Genomic DNA, 15,608 nt, shown 5'->3' on the forward strand with positions numbered 1-15,608 from the left:
CAGACAGATAGATAGATAGATAGATAGATAGATAGATAGATAGAGATATATAGACAGGAATGTAGAAGGAAAGAATTTCCTTCATCTCCTTAGAGTGAAATATGTGAAATATGTACAGTGGCTGATATTTATAAGTAAATACTAGATCTTTGGCCTGGATGCACATATAATTCACGTAGTATCTCATTTAAATGTAGCTGAACTTTCTGGGGCTAGCTATCAGGAGGTTTGTGCTGTGGGATATTTAGGTCTAACTGATTCAGTATAAAGGGAATTCCTCCGAGAACCCGCAGAATGAATGGAATAAGGTTGGGGTCCAACAGTTTAAAACCTATTATTTTATTGACTTTAACCTATAGGGGTTTAAAAAACACCCTCAATTTTAGTTTCTATACTGAAGTTCCTTCTCAACTTTCAAAGTTAAATTATAAAACTGGCAATGCTGAAGTCTAATTTGGATCATATGGGGAGACCACTCTTGCTTGAAATCAATCCAATTTAAGGATAAACTACTTCCTCCCTCCTCCTCCTCACCCTGCTCCCAATAAATGCATTTGGAGACTGGATTTGCTGACCCACTGCAAATATTTCTGTAGAAACTTATTAGGAAGATGGATTCCCTCTCTTGTTAAAAACATAGAAAATTATTATTTTTTAAACCATTTTGAGCTTGGATTTGAAAATCCCAGCCAGCCTCAGAATATCCCAGAGATACACTCTCCCTAGAGATTAATTTGGAACGGAGTGTGGGGAGGAGGGAGCAGGGATACAGTTCCAGGTCTCTTGCTCTGATTTGTCTTTGTACCTTTTCACACCTTCAAGTCCTGATACTTTTACTTTTGCTTGGGACTCTCACCTGGTACTTAGCAATCAGTTTACTCTTCCAGAGGGAATGGGCTATGTCGTGAATTGACAAACGCAGGTTATGGGTGCTGCCTTTAAAATGGAGAGTCTTGGGTTCTTCTAGGAGCTGCCCTCCCATCTGTCTCTCGAGCTGCAGAACTTCCTAAAAAGAAACAAAGATGGAAAAAAGTCAGCATCAGGCTGCATCATTCATGTTAACTCTCATCAAATGAGCAGCTTTCCTAATGCTACCAATCTGGGATCAAATAGAACTCCGCTACCATCATAAGCAGTCAGCTAGTTTCTGGAGAGAAGAAGCTGTGACACTGGTTCCTATTTCCATCTCTTCAGGAGTCCTTAACTTCTATCACTACTGCAGAATAAGAATGCAAGAACAGTGTACTCCATCAAGGTCACCTGAAGTCATGGAGTTTAATTGAATACACAAAATCTCAAGCATTTAGAATGTATCTAACCAGAGCCATCCCTCAGCTAATAGATCCTTCCACTTCATGTTCCTTCCAGCTACCCTCATCTTGATTTTTTTAGAAAAAAAGGCAAAAAATAACAACCCATACCAGAAATTTAAATTACATAAATTAATTTAAGAGTATATCCCAAGGAAAGTACATATTTAATCTAATTCCTAATTTGTGTGTGTGTGTGTGTGTGTGTGTGTGTGTGTGTGTGTGTGTAGGAAGACTGAGGTTTTTCACTGGCCAAAGGGGAACACAGCAAAAAGCAAATTTGCTATTATGGTTTTGGCCGATAAAAACTCCATCTCCATATGTTTGGAGAAAATTCAATAGGTTGTACAGGAGGTTGAAATTTATAATGACCCTGAGGTATTTCAATATTATCAACCATCAAAGACTGATTGAGATGTGTTTTGATTGGTCTACTTACTAAGTCAAGAATCTGATACATGATAGAAAGGTTTTAGGCATTCATTCATTCATTCATTTATTCAGCATCAATATGTAAAACACTGTGCTAGGAATTGAAAATGTAAAAAAAAACCAAAACAAAAAAAACAAGACATGGTCTATGCTCTTAAAGTGAAAGGAAAAGTGGGTTTTGAGTTAAGGCTTAGTTAATAAGGAAGGTAAATTTAAAAGAAAATGCCTAGCTTCCAACTTTTTGGTTAACTAAACTTTTACATTAGACTGAAACAACATTGGGGCACATGATGTATATAATAGGGTTTCTCAAATTTATTGGAAAAGATTAATGAGGCATTTTCAAGAGAATAAAGAAAAAAACTGGCGTTGAGTGGGGCCCACATAAGTAGTCCGTGTTACTGGGGTTGAGTTAAGTGGATCAGCTTTTCTCAGGATTTCTTAGCAGCAGTAGGTCTAAAGCTGATCAGTTGACTGCAGTAAGTCTCGTACCAATATGGTGAGCCTCTGGGAGTAGGCTAGAAGTGGACCCACCAAGCTCTGTAAGAAGGAGAAAACAGCTCAGGGCAGAAATAGCAGGTCAAAGTTCTTGTTCTGATCAGCAGTGGGATTGGGCCCATAAGTGGCTTCTGTATATCCAGTCAGGTAAGATATCCAGAAGGAAGAAGAAAGGAAGGAAGGAAGGAAGGGAGGGAGGGAGGGAGGAAGGAAGAAAGGAAGGGAAGGAAGGGAGGGAAGAAGTGAGGGAGGGAGGGAGGAAGGAAATAAGGAAGGAGGGAGGAAAGAAGGAAGGAAAAAAGGAAGGAAAGAAAGACAGGAAAGGAGGGAGGGTAGAAGGAAGGAAAAAAAGAAGAAAAAAGGAGGGAGAGAGAAAGGAAGGAAAGGGAAGGAGGAAGCAAGGGAGGAAGAGAAGAAGAAAGGAAGAGAGAAAAGGAGGGTGGTCCAAAGGTAGTAATTGTCACAAGAATGGCTTATGATTGCCAATCGAATGTTCTTTTTCTTTACATTATTATCCTATGGTGTTTCTTTGCTGTTACCAATAGCATTGCACTTAGGAAGTGCGATACAGGGAACCAAAGGATGGAAGTGTTTGCAAGCTACTGATGCTCACACTAAGCAGATAATGTGCTTTCAGTCTCAAGGGAGGATTTCTGCAAGGTGCAACTAGCTCAACATGACATACTAATTGTGGAGTCTAAGCAAGGCTAGAATGTAAGCAATGCTCCAATTCACAAGTATATCAGCCTTAATATTTGTTTAATGAACTCCAATCCATGAGGGCTTAGTCCAATAAAGACTCAGCTAGCAAACTTAATTGATTAAGCATACCAGGGCTTCATTTCAAGCTGCCTTATAAATGATGAAAAGCAAGAAACAATCATTTGGTCCAACCAGTATTCTGACTAAAATCTATTACTAAGAAAATAAAAATTCAATACTGGGTAGGAAATAGGGGATTGAAAAAGGAGAGCTCTTTTCATTCATGTCTAATGGTAAATGAGAGATGGAAATCCCCTATTTCACAGAGAATACAAATTCCCTGTTGCACAGAGGTGCAGGAAGTATCTGCCTTTAATTATTGGCCATCATTCCGTGATGCCGTTACCTGTGGTACTCTATGAAGCTCCCACACTGGTCCCCCCTCTACACACACAGGCATGAAAAAACCTCTGTATTGAAACATATTGCACAGCTTACACTGTTCATGCCTTAGCATGAAATACTCTACGGGTCCTCAGAAAGGCAGATGAGTAAGAACATCCTGCAGTCACAAATACTGACGCACTTCTCACTCACCCAGAGAACTCTGAGCCACACATTTCATCTTGACAGAGGAGGAAGGAAAAGAAAAGGCAGAAATAATTGAAGTTACTTTTGCTTCAGCAGTGATGTATAATAAGCATATGTTGATCGTGTTCATTGTCTAGTTAGCATAAAAGAGAAAGCTGATGCTCCCAATGAACCTGGCACCTGACAAATTCTAAAGCTAAAATGATGTTTGTTTATAAGCCATTAGAAGAAAAGAAACATAATTAGAAATCTTTTAGATTACGGCTGCGCCAATCAATCAGTTCTAGCTTCTTTCCAGTACGGCCTAATTACCCCATCAAGATGTCTAAAGAGCAATCGATAGTAATTATCTGATTACTATAGATCTTCATTATGTCCAAATTATCTCCCTAGGATGTCTAAAAGAAAATGTGTTGTATTCTATGAGGTAATTGGATCCAACAATATATCAAATCTGCATATTTTACAAACACCAAAGATCACTAAGGGCTATGTAGTTTGTTAAGAGATGTTGGACTCATCCTAAATTTTCTTAATATGAAAGGCCATCCCAAAAACCTAAACAGCCATAGCTTGGAATTTCAGAATCACAGACCTGAAAGCTGAAAGGAACCTCAGCCACCATCTGATCTAAACCATACATGAAAGTGATCCCTATACTTGACAAATGGCCATTCACCCTCTGCTTGATGCCCACTAAGAAGGGGGAACCCATCACTTCTTTAAGCAATCCATTCCATTCTTGGATAGCTCTAAAGGTAACAAGGACACCCAGGGAGCACAGTGGATAGAGTACTGGATAGAGTTCCTGGAGTCAGGAAGATTCATCTGAGTTCAAATTTAACCCCAGACACTTACTAGCTGGGGGACTCTGGGCAAGTCACTTCATCCTGTTTGCCTCAGTTTCCTCATCTGTTGAATGAGGAGGAAATGGCAAACCACTCCTGTATCTTTGCTAAGAAAACCCCAAAAAGGCGTCACAAAGAGTCAGACATGACTGAACAACAAGAAGCGGTTACTAAGTTTTGGTTTTTTACCCCTGACATTGAGCCTAAATGTGCCTCTTTAGAACATCTATGGGTTGTTTCTGGTTCTGCCTGCAGGAGCCAAACAGAACAAGCCTAGTCCCTCCTTAATATGCCAGCCCTCTAACTATTATATCTTCCCTGAGTCTTCTTTTCTCCATGCTAAACACATCCCTTCCCTTTAACCAATCCTCATGTCAAAGAGCCTCAAGGCTCTTTCCCATACCAGTTGTCTTCCTCTGGACACCTTTCAGCTTTATACAATGTAGAATTTAAGAAATCCAAGCCTGAGATAGAGTAAATAAAGGGATAAAGATAGGGACCGAGTCTGTGAATTTTTTGGTGAAGTGAGCTCCCTCCATCAGTTCAGATCAGCACTTTTCTATAACTCTTCTGTCCTGGGAGCTTTTCTCTTCTCCCTTCATACTACTTTACCTGATGAACTCATCAGCTCCCATGGATTTAATGACCATCTCTATGCTGATGATTCTCACATCTACCTATCCTGCCCTAATCTCTCTGCTGACACCTCCAATCTCACACCTCCAAGTGCCTTTCAGACATTTCAGATTAGATGTCCAGTAGACATCTTAAACTCAGGATGTCCAAAAGGGAGTTCATTATCTTTCCCCCAATGCCCCAGCCTTCACTTCCCTAGATTACTCAAGAGGGCAATGCCATCTTCCCAGTCCCTCAGGCTTGCAACTTAGGAGCCATACTGGTTTCCTTACTATGTCTTGCATTCTATACACAAGCTGTTGCCAAGGGCTGATTTCACCATTTCAACACCTCTCAGATATGCTCCCTTCTCTTCTCTAGTACTACCTGCACTCTAGTATAGGACCTCATCACTTCATGCCTAGACTGTTGCAATAGCCTGATGGCGTATCTGTCTACTTTAAGTTTTTTCCTATTCCAGTCCACCCTCCATTTAGCCACTAAAGCGATTTTCCTAAAGCATAGATTTGATCTTGGCACTCTCCTACTCAATGAACTCCAGTGGCTCCCTATGGCCTCCAGGATCAAATGCAGAACGCTCTGTTTGGCATTTAAAGCTCTTCATAACCCCTTCCTCCCCTGTTCCAGTCCTCTTACATCTGATTAACCCAATGTGCTCTTTGATCCAGTGGCACTGGCCACCTGGCTCTTCCATGAGCAAGAAATGCCATGTCTCAGCTCTGGACATTTTCTTTGGCTGCCCCCCTTGTCTGGAATGCTCTTTCTCCTCTGAGCTGCCTACTGACCTCCATGACTTCCTTTAAGTCCCAACTAAAATCCATTTTCCCCTCTTAATTCTAGTGCTTTCCCTCTGTTAATTATTTCCTATTTATCCTGTACCTAGCTTGTTTTGTATATATTTGTTTACATATTATCTCCCCTATTAGATTATAAGTTCCTTGAGGGCAGGGGCTGTCTTTTGCTTCATTCTCTATTCCTAGCACCTGGCACAATGCCTGGCACATAGTAGGCACTCAAAAATGTTTATTGATGCATTAATTCCAAAGATCACTGAGAGGTTAAGTGACTTGCCTAGAGTCACCCAGCCAGATTGTATCAGAGATAGAACTGGAACATAAGTCTTCCTGGTTCTGAGGCTGGCTCTCCTGCCATTACATTGCCAAGCTCTTTTGCATGAGTTTCAAATCAATGAATCAACAAGTATTTGTTAAGTATCTTTTATGTATGAAGCACAAGGTCCAGAGCTGGGGATACAAATGTGAGTAGGACAATCTTGGCTCTACTGGAGGAGGAGGGGTTATAATTTGTTTGCAGATAAGCACAGAGAGGATGTGTACAAAGTAAATATAGTGATTTTGGAGGGGGAACTAACAACTGGAGGAATGCGCTAAGGCCTGTTGAAGGAGCTGGCCTTTGAGGTGAGCTTAGAAGGGAGCTAAGAGTTCCAAGGGATGAAGGAGAGCATCCCAGGCATGGAGAAGAGCTTTGGCAAAAGTATATACGCAGGATATGGGATCTTATGTATAAGAAAAGCCAGTTGGTCAGTTTGGATGAAATGTAGTTTGCGTAACAGGGAACAATCTGCAATCAGACTAGAAATATATATTGGAGCAAGCTTATGAATGTTTTTTTTGTGTTAAACCAACAGTTATACCATTGTACAGGAAATGAGTAGACATAGAAGCTTCCAGAGCAGAGAAGTGCTGAGGTCTGACCTGTGATTTAGGAAAGTCCATTTGGCCATTATATGGAAGGGTCAGAGGGGGAGAAACTGGGAAACCAATTGAGGGATTTCTTCAGTAGTCCAGGTGACCAACGATGAGGGACTGAATAGGATGATTATAGTGCAGATGGAGAGAAGGAATGGGTGTGTGTGATGTTAGGAAGATAGAACCGAGAAGAGTTGGAAAGTGATTGGATTGGGGGGAGCATGAGGAATCAAAGCACAATCCCAAGATTGCAAACCCAGGTAACTGGAGGTGCTCTCAGCAGGAATAGGTAGGTTGTTGGAGTGGGGATGAGTTTAGGAAGAAAGGTATTGCTTTCTGATTTGAACATGTTGAGATGTTGAGTCTGAACTATCTGTGGTACACTGAGTTGGCGATGTCCGGCAAACAGGATTGTGGGACTGGAGATCAGAAGTCTAGTTTTCCCTCTTTAATCAAGTTATTAGTTTTAGCAGGAATAGATCAAGCACAGCTAGACAGTAGAGAGCATTATGTCATATCAGAAAACGTGGGTTCGGATGTCTGTCACTTACTACCCTGTGTGACCTTAGTAAGTCACTTAACTATTTGAGGCCTCAGTCTCCTCCTTGATAAAATGAAAGGGTTGAACTATCAGACTTTTAAGGTCCTTTCTAGCTCTAAATTTATAATCCCATGAAAGAAGAGAAGAGGGAGAAATAGTAATTCCCTTGAAATCATTTTTGTCTTTTCTTTTTTATGTTAAAATAGTTTATATGACAAATACATAAAGACGTGGAAAACAATGTTGACATGGAAAGTGGAATGTAACCAAATCATGCTTTCAGAAAGAAACATAGCTTTCTTTTTAATCAGGTTATCCTTACTACCTATAAAATTACTCTCCCCTTTGGATCCTCTTAGCTTTCTGTTAGGCATTTCAAATAGCTTGTCTGATTCCAAGATTGACCCTTCTATTTTGCAGGAGGTTGGGGTTTGTTTCTAGTTTCTGTCCCCACCTCTCCAACTCTGCCCATGGACAGATTTTTTTCTCTCAAGAGCCTGTTATCTTGGACAATACAATGAGGTCTCTGACCTCTTCTGTGACAGCAAAGATGTACAAGAACAGAAGAAACCGATAGTGAACAATGAAAAGAACAGACTATTTGCGGCCAGGACCTCTGTGCTGGACAGAGATCAGTACAAGCCCGTGAGATCTGTTTCGTTCACAGCAGGTGATGGATGCCTCCTGAGTGAGCCACCACTGAATGAGTGTATATTGACTTGGGGAGAAATAGCAGGCTGTACCCTTTTTCTAGACAGAACAAACATGACTTAGCACTCTTTCTGGTTAGGATGGTATATCATTTGCTTGAATACGGAGACCGACCAGTGGAGGTGGGTTTCTTACCTTCCAGGGCTTACGTTGAGCGCATCAACTAGACTTGCATAAATGGAAAGGCTCATTACCAGTAAGTTGGTCAATAGGTGTTGAACTTTTTGGTCATAACAATTCACGAAACAAGGACAAATAAAATATGACCTTCATTGCTCTGAGATTCATCAGACCTGGACAAAACGGAGCGGAGGGTGCTAAGAGTGATCCACTCACCTAGAAACCCAAGGTCATCATGAACTAACAAAAGAATCCAACCAAAAAAAGGATTATATTTGTATAGGAATTACAAAGCACCTTCCTGTTATGAAATTGTAAAGTATGGAGCACAAATAGCATTAAGACCCCTATCTTATAGATGGGGAAACTGAGGGATAAAAAGCTGAAGTGCTTTGGGTCATAGAGCTAGTAAGTATCTAAGTGTGGTTTTAACCCAGATCTCTCAAGGCCAAATCTGGTACGCTTTCCATTAAGTCATGCTGCAAAGACACGGTATGAGTCCATCGTACAACCTCAGAAGACCTCTTTTTGTGCCGGGCGGTATTTTGATTTGATTTTATTACAACCCCATTCAGAGGTCACAGACTATGTCCTATTTCTGTGCATTCTTGGATCCTGCATTGCTTGCTATGTTCGTTGGGATTATAGTATGGAATGATAAACTTGAGTCTTTAGTACTGTGGCTGTCACAGCTATGACTATATACACTTCCCACAAGCAAAGGCCAGAGAAAAAAAGCATCTGTTTGCTCCTTTTCTCTGCCAGTTCTTTAGATCCTGCTGCTGCGGCTGCCGCCGCTGCTATCCTCTGTTCTCCATGTGCTGTCTGTCTCCGTGGCCTCCAGGCCTTCAAGCTGCACTGCCTGGCACTTGGTCCCTCCCCACTGTCAGTCTGCTTTCAGTCCACCTGCCTGTTTCCTGACTTCTGGCTCAGGCCTTTGCCAGGAAAACCTCTTTCATTATGCATGCCGGGGTGCTCTCTCTCCTCCTGTGTAAGTCTGTCCCACTTCATTCCTAATAAGTCCAAGGCTCCACTCTTGTGACCATTTGCAAATATTTTCCACTCAAGTCACTTGGTTTCTAGGGCCCTGCCTGCCACTCCCACAGCTGCCGCCGCCACCACCGCTGCCACATAATATAACTCTGAACCTCCTCACATGGATAGGAAAGTCTGTGTCACTTTCTAAAAGAAATGCCAAAAGATGATGCTTAGGGAAATGGTCATGCCACATGTCTGCTCACTCACTCCTGAGGAAAAGGAAGACTTTGTACTTCTCCATGTTAGAAATTTCAGTTTTTCTCTTTTCCCCCCCTTCTATTCATTAAGGTTACCTGCATTTCTTTTAACCCTTCAGGGTCTTCATTTTAAAATTTACATTTTGTCTATTAAGTGAGTCAATACGCGTTAATTATGTGCCTGCTAGGCACTGTGATAGGTGTATTAGGGATACAAAACAAGGTGAATGACATTTCCTACCCTCAAGAAGCTCACAGTCTAAGTGGGGAGGCAGCATGCAAGCAACTATGTACAAACAACATATAGACTGGATCAATTGGAGATAATCAATAGAGGGACTGGGGCATCAGGAAAGGCCAGATTTTAGCCTGGATTTAATAAACACTTTCCTCTTTAACACCCTCTCCACCTTCTGCTCCCATCTGTAACATTCAGATCAATTCAATTCAATTTAATAAATAGAAGTGTTATATACAGTGGAAGTAGTAGTGAATTTGCACTATGGAGACATGGGTTAGAATCTTGGCTGCGTAAACCAGAGTCACCTAATTTTGCTCAACTTCATTTTCCTTACCTGTGAAACTGGGGCTATAATATGTATGCTACATCCCTCACAAGGATATTAGGAGAATCAATCAACAGGCATCTATTAAGTGCCTAATTTAAAAGCACTGTACAAATGACTGCTGCTATTAGTATGATTAGTCATTAATGATTGCTAATTAAATTAATATAAATGCTACTATTATTTACTTATCTTGTTCTAAAGAATTCTTATAGAAATGGTCTGGGACAAGTCACTATCTTGCTATTATTCTCTTATAGTTTACATTTAGCAGGCTTTCTCAGGTAGATTGCAAAAAAAACCCTGCATTGTATAGTTGAAAAAAATTGGGATATAGGGTTATCTACTGTAGGCTTTGATGCTCCAGTAGCAGACAGGGTGATATGAGACATATAGCTTATTCTGGTCTCATATTTGATTTTAATTTTTTTGATTTTGATTCTGACTTTAACTTCTTTGGCTTGATCTCTATAATTTTAAAGTTTTTCATTTCCCCTTATTTGGATATTATGAGTATTTGATTTAGTGACATCTATCAAAAATGCTGCTTTTCACTTTTTATTAATCAGTGCAATATGTGGGTAGTTACAGGCAATGTTAACATTTATTATTTGAGCTCTCTGTAATATTTTGATGTCTGTATTTGTAGTATGGAGATAGGTTGTCAGTCTATGAAAGATAATGAGTTTATGAAGTAATTCTTTTCTTTTGAGTCATGCAAGATTTGTACAGTGTGCAGTGACATGTTTGAATGTTTTCTACATTTTCCTAGCATAATCGGTATTGATCACTAAGTTTGGGCTCCTTAATAATTATCCATCTGTAATTTCTGGTGGTGACGACCTGGTCCCGTATTGCCATCACAGATCTCTGTTCTCATACAGGGATGTTTATGACAGCCATTTATTCAGCTTCTCTTTGTTGACATATCAAAGGCTGAGTCCAGGTGGATGTCACCAGTGGAGGGCCTTTTGATTCTGTTCTTGTATCTTAGGTATTTCGTAGCTTCTTCAGGAGTTTTGATTGTGGTTTGATTAAATTCACCTGCTGTAAGCTTTAACTATTGTTTGGTGTAGTGATTCCTAATTATTTCAAAAGGACTTCTTTGGTTTTTTGACCAACTGATAATGTGCTCTAAAAATGTCTATTAATCTTTTCTATCTTTTTTTGTTGAGAGAAGTTTAATCTTTCTCTACATCCCTATATTGATCCCCAGATAGCTGCTACTGGTAATACTAATGTTGTTTATTTCCTACCATCTGTATTCCTTGCTCTAGAACTCCACCATCATCATGCCCCTAGGAAATCTTCACCAGTAAATTAATCATCCTGAGAGACTGTATCAGCCTTGGTACTCATAAAATCTCTTGTCACCCCATTACTTTCTGACCCTCTGACTGGAAGGCTGGAGGGTAGAGCAAATGGCTCCTCCTAAAGTTTCCATTTAAAGACCTCTCCAACCCCACCACAGACCAGACAACTCTTCTATCCCACCCATTGCATTGTTAGGGCTTGGATTCCCTCCACTATGCTCTGGCCAGATACTTTTCCCCCAGCCTCTCTTCCGCCACCCTCCTTTCAGCTTCCTATTGTTTTGTCATCGCCCTTTAGATTATACACTGTCTTTCCTTTTCTTATACATAGCCCCAGTGCTTGGTACCTAGAAGGCACTTAATCAATGTTTATTGACAGACTGGTGTTATTTTTATTAAGTGCTGAACACTCTGCCAGGGCCTGGGAAAGACGAAAAAGATAAAACAGTCCACAGTGCCAGACCTCTTAGAAGTCTCAATGAATGAATTCCTAAATGTGAGGTAGGACAGGGGATCAGCCTCCTAAGGAGAAAATAGAACTAGTAGGATTTGACAGTTACCCCCAAAACATCTATTTTAGCAGTCTGCTATGCTATTTGAAAGTCTCAACTTTTAGATACTTTCCTTTGAATTTTACGATCATAGATTTAGAGCTGACAGAGACTTTAGTGGTCAGTCATCTACTCCAACTTCCTATTTTTTCAACAGTTGAAGAAGCTAAGGTCTAGAGAGGTTAAGGATCTGAATCCAAAGTCTGTGCTCTCTCCACCACATCACATGGCTGCACATGTCGTCACTGTCTACGGGGCATCTAAAATAATGCAGTTAACATGCAAATATTGTACCCAGGGAGAAGAAACCTCTTCCTTCTTATTAAGCAGGAAGGATGAGGAAGAGAGGAGACAGAGGTAAGACCAGTTTAGAGGTATTTAGTGGGAGAGGCATGGAAATGAGGGAGAAAGGCTCTTTTCATGCTGGGAAAGTGCATTAATGCTGAGTAGCCAGGGATAGGTGGGTAAAAGGGCACTGAAAATGAAGAGGGGGTGTGGAGTGGGGCTAAGCAAGGCCCCTTTCCTTCCTTTACGATTTTGTGCATGGCTGCTTCAGAATGGGTTCTATGCAGATGAACAGCACTCAAATGTAAACACCAGCTCATCTCTCCATTGTGATTACTCCATTTCTCTCACCTCTTAGCATGTGATTTGCATGTTCTACACAGGCCCATTATACTAGCAGCATCTGGGCATATGGAACTGCTGTTAATCCAAGTAAAACAATTTATCTTCCACCTCTTTCCCTCCTCCCCTCAGTAAATAAATAAAACCAGCTTGTATTTTGTTTATATCATATGTGTATTTCTTACAGACTTAATGAATAATCAATCTATTGGGCACCTTGGTAGTTTCAGCAAATTGTCCCATGGAGGCCTAGAACCCTAGGGCTTAAAATAAACTTGTCCGTGATGAAGAAAAAGGCTGTTGTAAATTATATTCTTTGGATAGTGGGGCAAAAGACTCATTACCACATAAGCATTTTCTTCCTCCCTAGATGCCTTTCAACTCCAAATAAAACTGTTCTTGTCTGAGTTAGACTGCCCTGCCAATTTGCCAAGTATTTACTTATTAAATACTTCAAGTATTTACTTATTCATTTATTTCTGCTGGGCTTTGAGACTCAGAAAATAAAGATAGAATGAACATACAAATGACGTTATTGTAATCATTAGTGGAGGGCAAAGGGAAAGGCTTGGGTTCAAGACTACCAGACCCAATCTTTTAAGTAGGTTGTGACCTTTTAATTTAACTAAAGGAACACCTCCAAACTATTCTCATGATTCTCAGAGTGTTTACCATGCCAGCTGAAGTCGACTTGAACTGGGTACTCACTGGAACTTAACACTCCCCCCCCCCAACACACACACACACACACACACACACACACACACACACACAGAACAAAATCCTTCTGAAAGGTGTTTAAATGAAGGCAGTTATCTCATCAGCCTTGCCTTGTACTCTGGCAGGCACAGTGGGCATTCTAATTCAACATCAATACCCCCCAAATTGCTGAAGGCAGCTTTGAAGATCTAGGTGACATTTTTTTTACTCTTTCGGCTAATGTGACTAAAGAAAAATGCCATAAAAGCTTTCTGGATCTAAAGAGGGAAGTGGGGAGATGAGGGAAGATGTCACTGTAGTTCAAGTCTGACTGATGCTCAAGCCTCTAATTATTTTTGTTGCCTTTCAGACCACATAATCACCGTGTGAAAAAAATGATAATGATGATCCTCAATACCCTCAGCTCTAAAAAAAATTACAATCCTTTTTTTACCAGCTTCCAATAAATGTATAAATATGACCCTCAGAGAGCGAGCTTTCCACTGGTCTTCTTAGTCTGGTGCTTCTCTGAATTTCTGATAAATGCAGAAAGTACTCCCAGTCCTCCGAAAACAAATGTAAAATCAAATCTAACATCCTAGGAGATGTTCTACTGAGCAGCATTTGAGATGATGAAGAAAATGAAATTTGTTGGCACCAGAGAAGGTCAATGTGCCACGGAGCATACATGCCCACAGGTTGCACAGATAGTTTCTGAATGAAGTGAAGCAGTTCCTTCTTTTATATTCGTAGCACAAATGACACTCCTAAAAAAATGGGCAGTGCAGCTCATCAGTTACGCCTTTGAACTCTGCCTGCAGAATAGGATGGATCTTTATAGGAGCTGTGGACCCTTAGAGTGAATCTTTTAATAATGCAGAGTACCTTCACTGCAAAATTGATAGGGAGTATGGGTCATATTTTAGATGTTTCCTATACATGTTAAATGTTCACACAAGACAGTTCAATGAAAGGGCACTATGCCTCTCCAGTACATATTTTAAACCTCATTTTGATTATTTTATTTTAATTTGCGGAAGATAAATGCAAATTGCCAGCACTGAGAAAGGCAGATGAACAGGTTTAATAAAGAAAAATAAGAGGAAGCAGTGAAAATAACCCAAGCTGTTTCTATCATGATCAACGGTTTACAAAGAGACATTTATAGATTCTCTGCCTCTGGGGAGCTGGCACTTAGCATTAAAAATACATGAATAACAAATGAGACTTCCTTGCACCTTATGGCCGCAATAATGCAAAAATACCAAGATTCTTGTTAGGCTATAGGTAAATACGGTAACCAATATGCTGGAGAAACAATTAGCCTAATATTTTGGAAGGACCAGTCAGACCAGTTTCATTTATTCTGCAAAATAAGCAGCTTGCTGTCAGGTACTTTGCTCCTTTCTCCCACATCTCCCAAAAAGACAATGAAAAAGAAAATTAAAATAAAAGCACACAAGAGAAAAAAACACAGGCACACATGTACATGTGTATGTACATATATGTGTATACATACATACGGGGTGAGAGAGGAGACAGGGGAAGAAAGGGGATAAGAGGGCGAAGGGAGGGGAGAGGGAGAGGGGAAGAAGGGGAGAGGGGAGAGAGAGAGAGAGAGAGAGAGAGAGGGAGAGAGAGAGAGAGAGAGTGACAGAGAGAGAGACACAGAGAGAGAGAGAGAGACAGAGAGAAAGCAAGAGAGAGTGAGAGAGACAGAGAGAGACAGAGACTGAGAGAAAGCAAGAGAGAGTGAGAGAGACAGAGAGAGACAGAGAGAAACAGGCAGAGACAGAGACAGAGAGACAGAAAGAGCACAATTATACCAATCTCATTTAAGGGAAGGACACATCTGAGATAAACATGGAAGAAAATTTACTACCATTTACTACCATCAGCATATCATGCCAATTTCTTCTACATATTTTGTGAAATTCATAAATAGAACCCACTGGGAGAATTAGGCATAAAGACTTTACTTCTTCTTCACACATACATGCTCTCTTCATGCTTCTTGTGGAACATCTAATTTAAAACATATATATTGTTGATTTTTTTGTTACAACTCCATTACTTCCTCTTCCCTTCTACTCTTAGAATAAAAGCAATAAAGTTAAAGAAACTGAGACAAAAATAATGTTGCTGATGACATATGCAATAATCTGTACCCATAGTCCCTCACCTTTCTGCTCAAAGGGAAGTGCATTCCAACATTAGTTCTCTGAAACTACAAGGAGATATCAAACATAACCTGAATATTAGTCACCAGTCAACCGAAGTCCGTTAAAGTACCCATGATGTTTGTATTTACACTGTGGATAGTTTTTCATTGGTCCTGCTTTCGTCACTTCCCATTTGTTGATAGACATTTTCCCATACTTCTCTAAATTCCTCTCATCTTATGGCATACTAATACTTTATCTATAGCATTCACACAGTGCAATTTTTTTTAGGACTTCCCAACTGGTGAAGACCCATTTTGTTTCAAGTATTTGACACCACAGAAACGTGCTGCTCTG

The 15,608-nt window shown here is 40.3% G+C and overlaps 1 protein-coding gene across 1 annotated transcript in view; it reads right to left on the bottom strand.

The window, feature by feature from the left end:
• UNC5C (unc-5 netrin receptor C) overlaps positions 1-15,608 on the bottom strand; it is a 438,193-nt gene that overhangs the window by 17,130 nt on the left and 405,455 nt on the right. The window contains exon 13 of the mRNA XM_036765340.1: positions 857-1,006. Coding sequence (XP_036621235.1) covers positions 857-1,006 — 150 coding nt within the window. The remainder of the gene's footprint in view (positions 1-856; positions 1,007-15,608) is intronic.

The sequence above is a fragment of the Trichosurus vulpecula genome, chromosome 6 (genome assembly GCF_011100635.1).
Source record: "Trichosurus vulpecula isolate mTriVul1 chromosome 6, mTriVul1.pri, whole genome shotgun sequence".
In the NCBI taxonomy this organism is placed as follows: Eukaryota; Metazoa; Chordata; class Mammalia; order Diprotodontia; family Phalangeridae; genus Trichosurus; species Trichosurus vulpecula.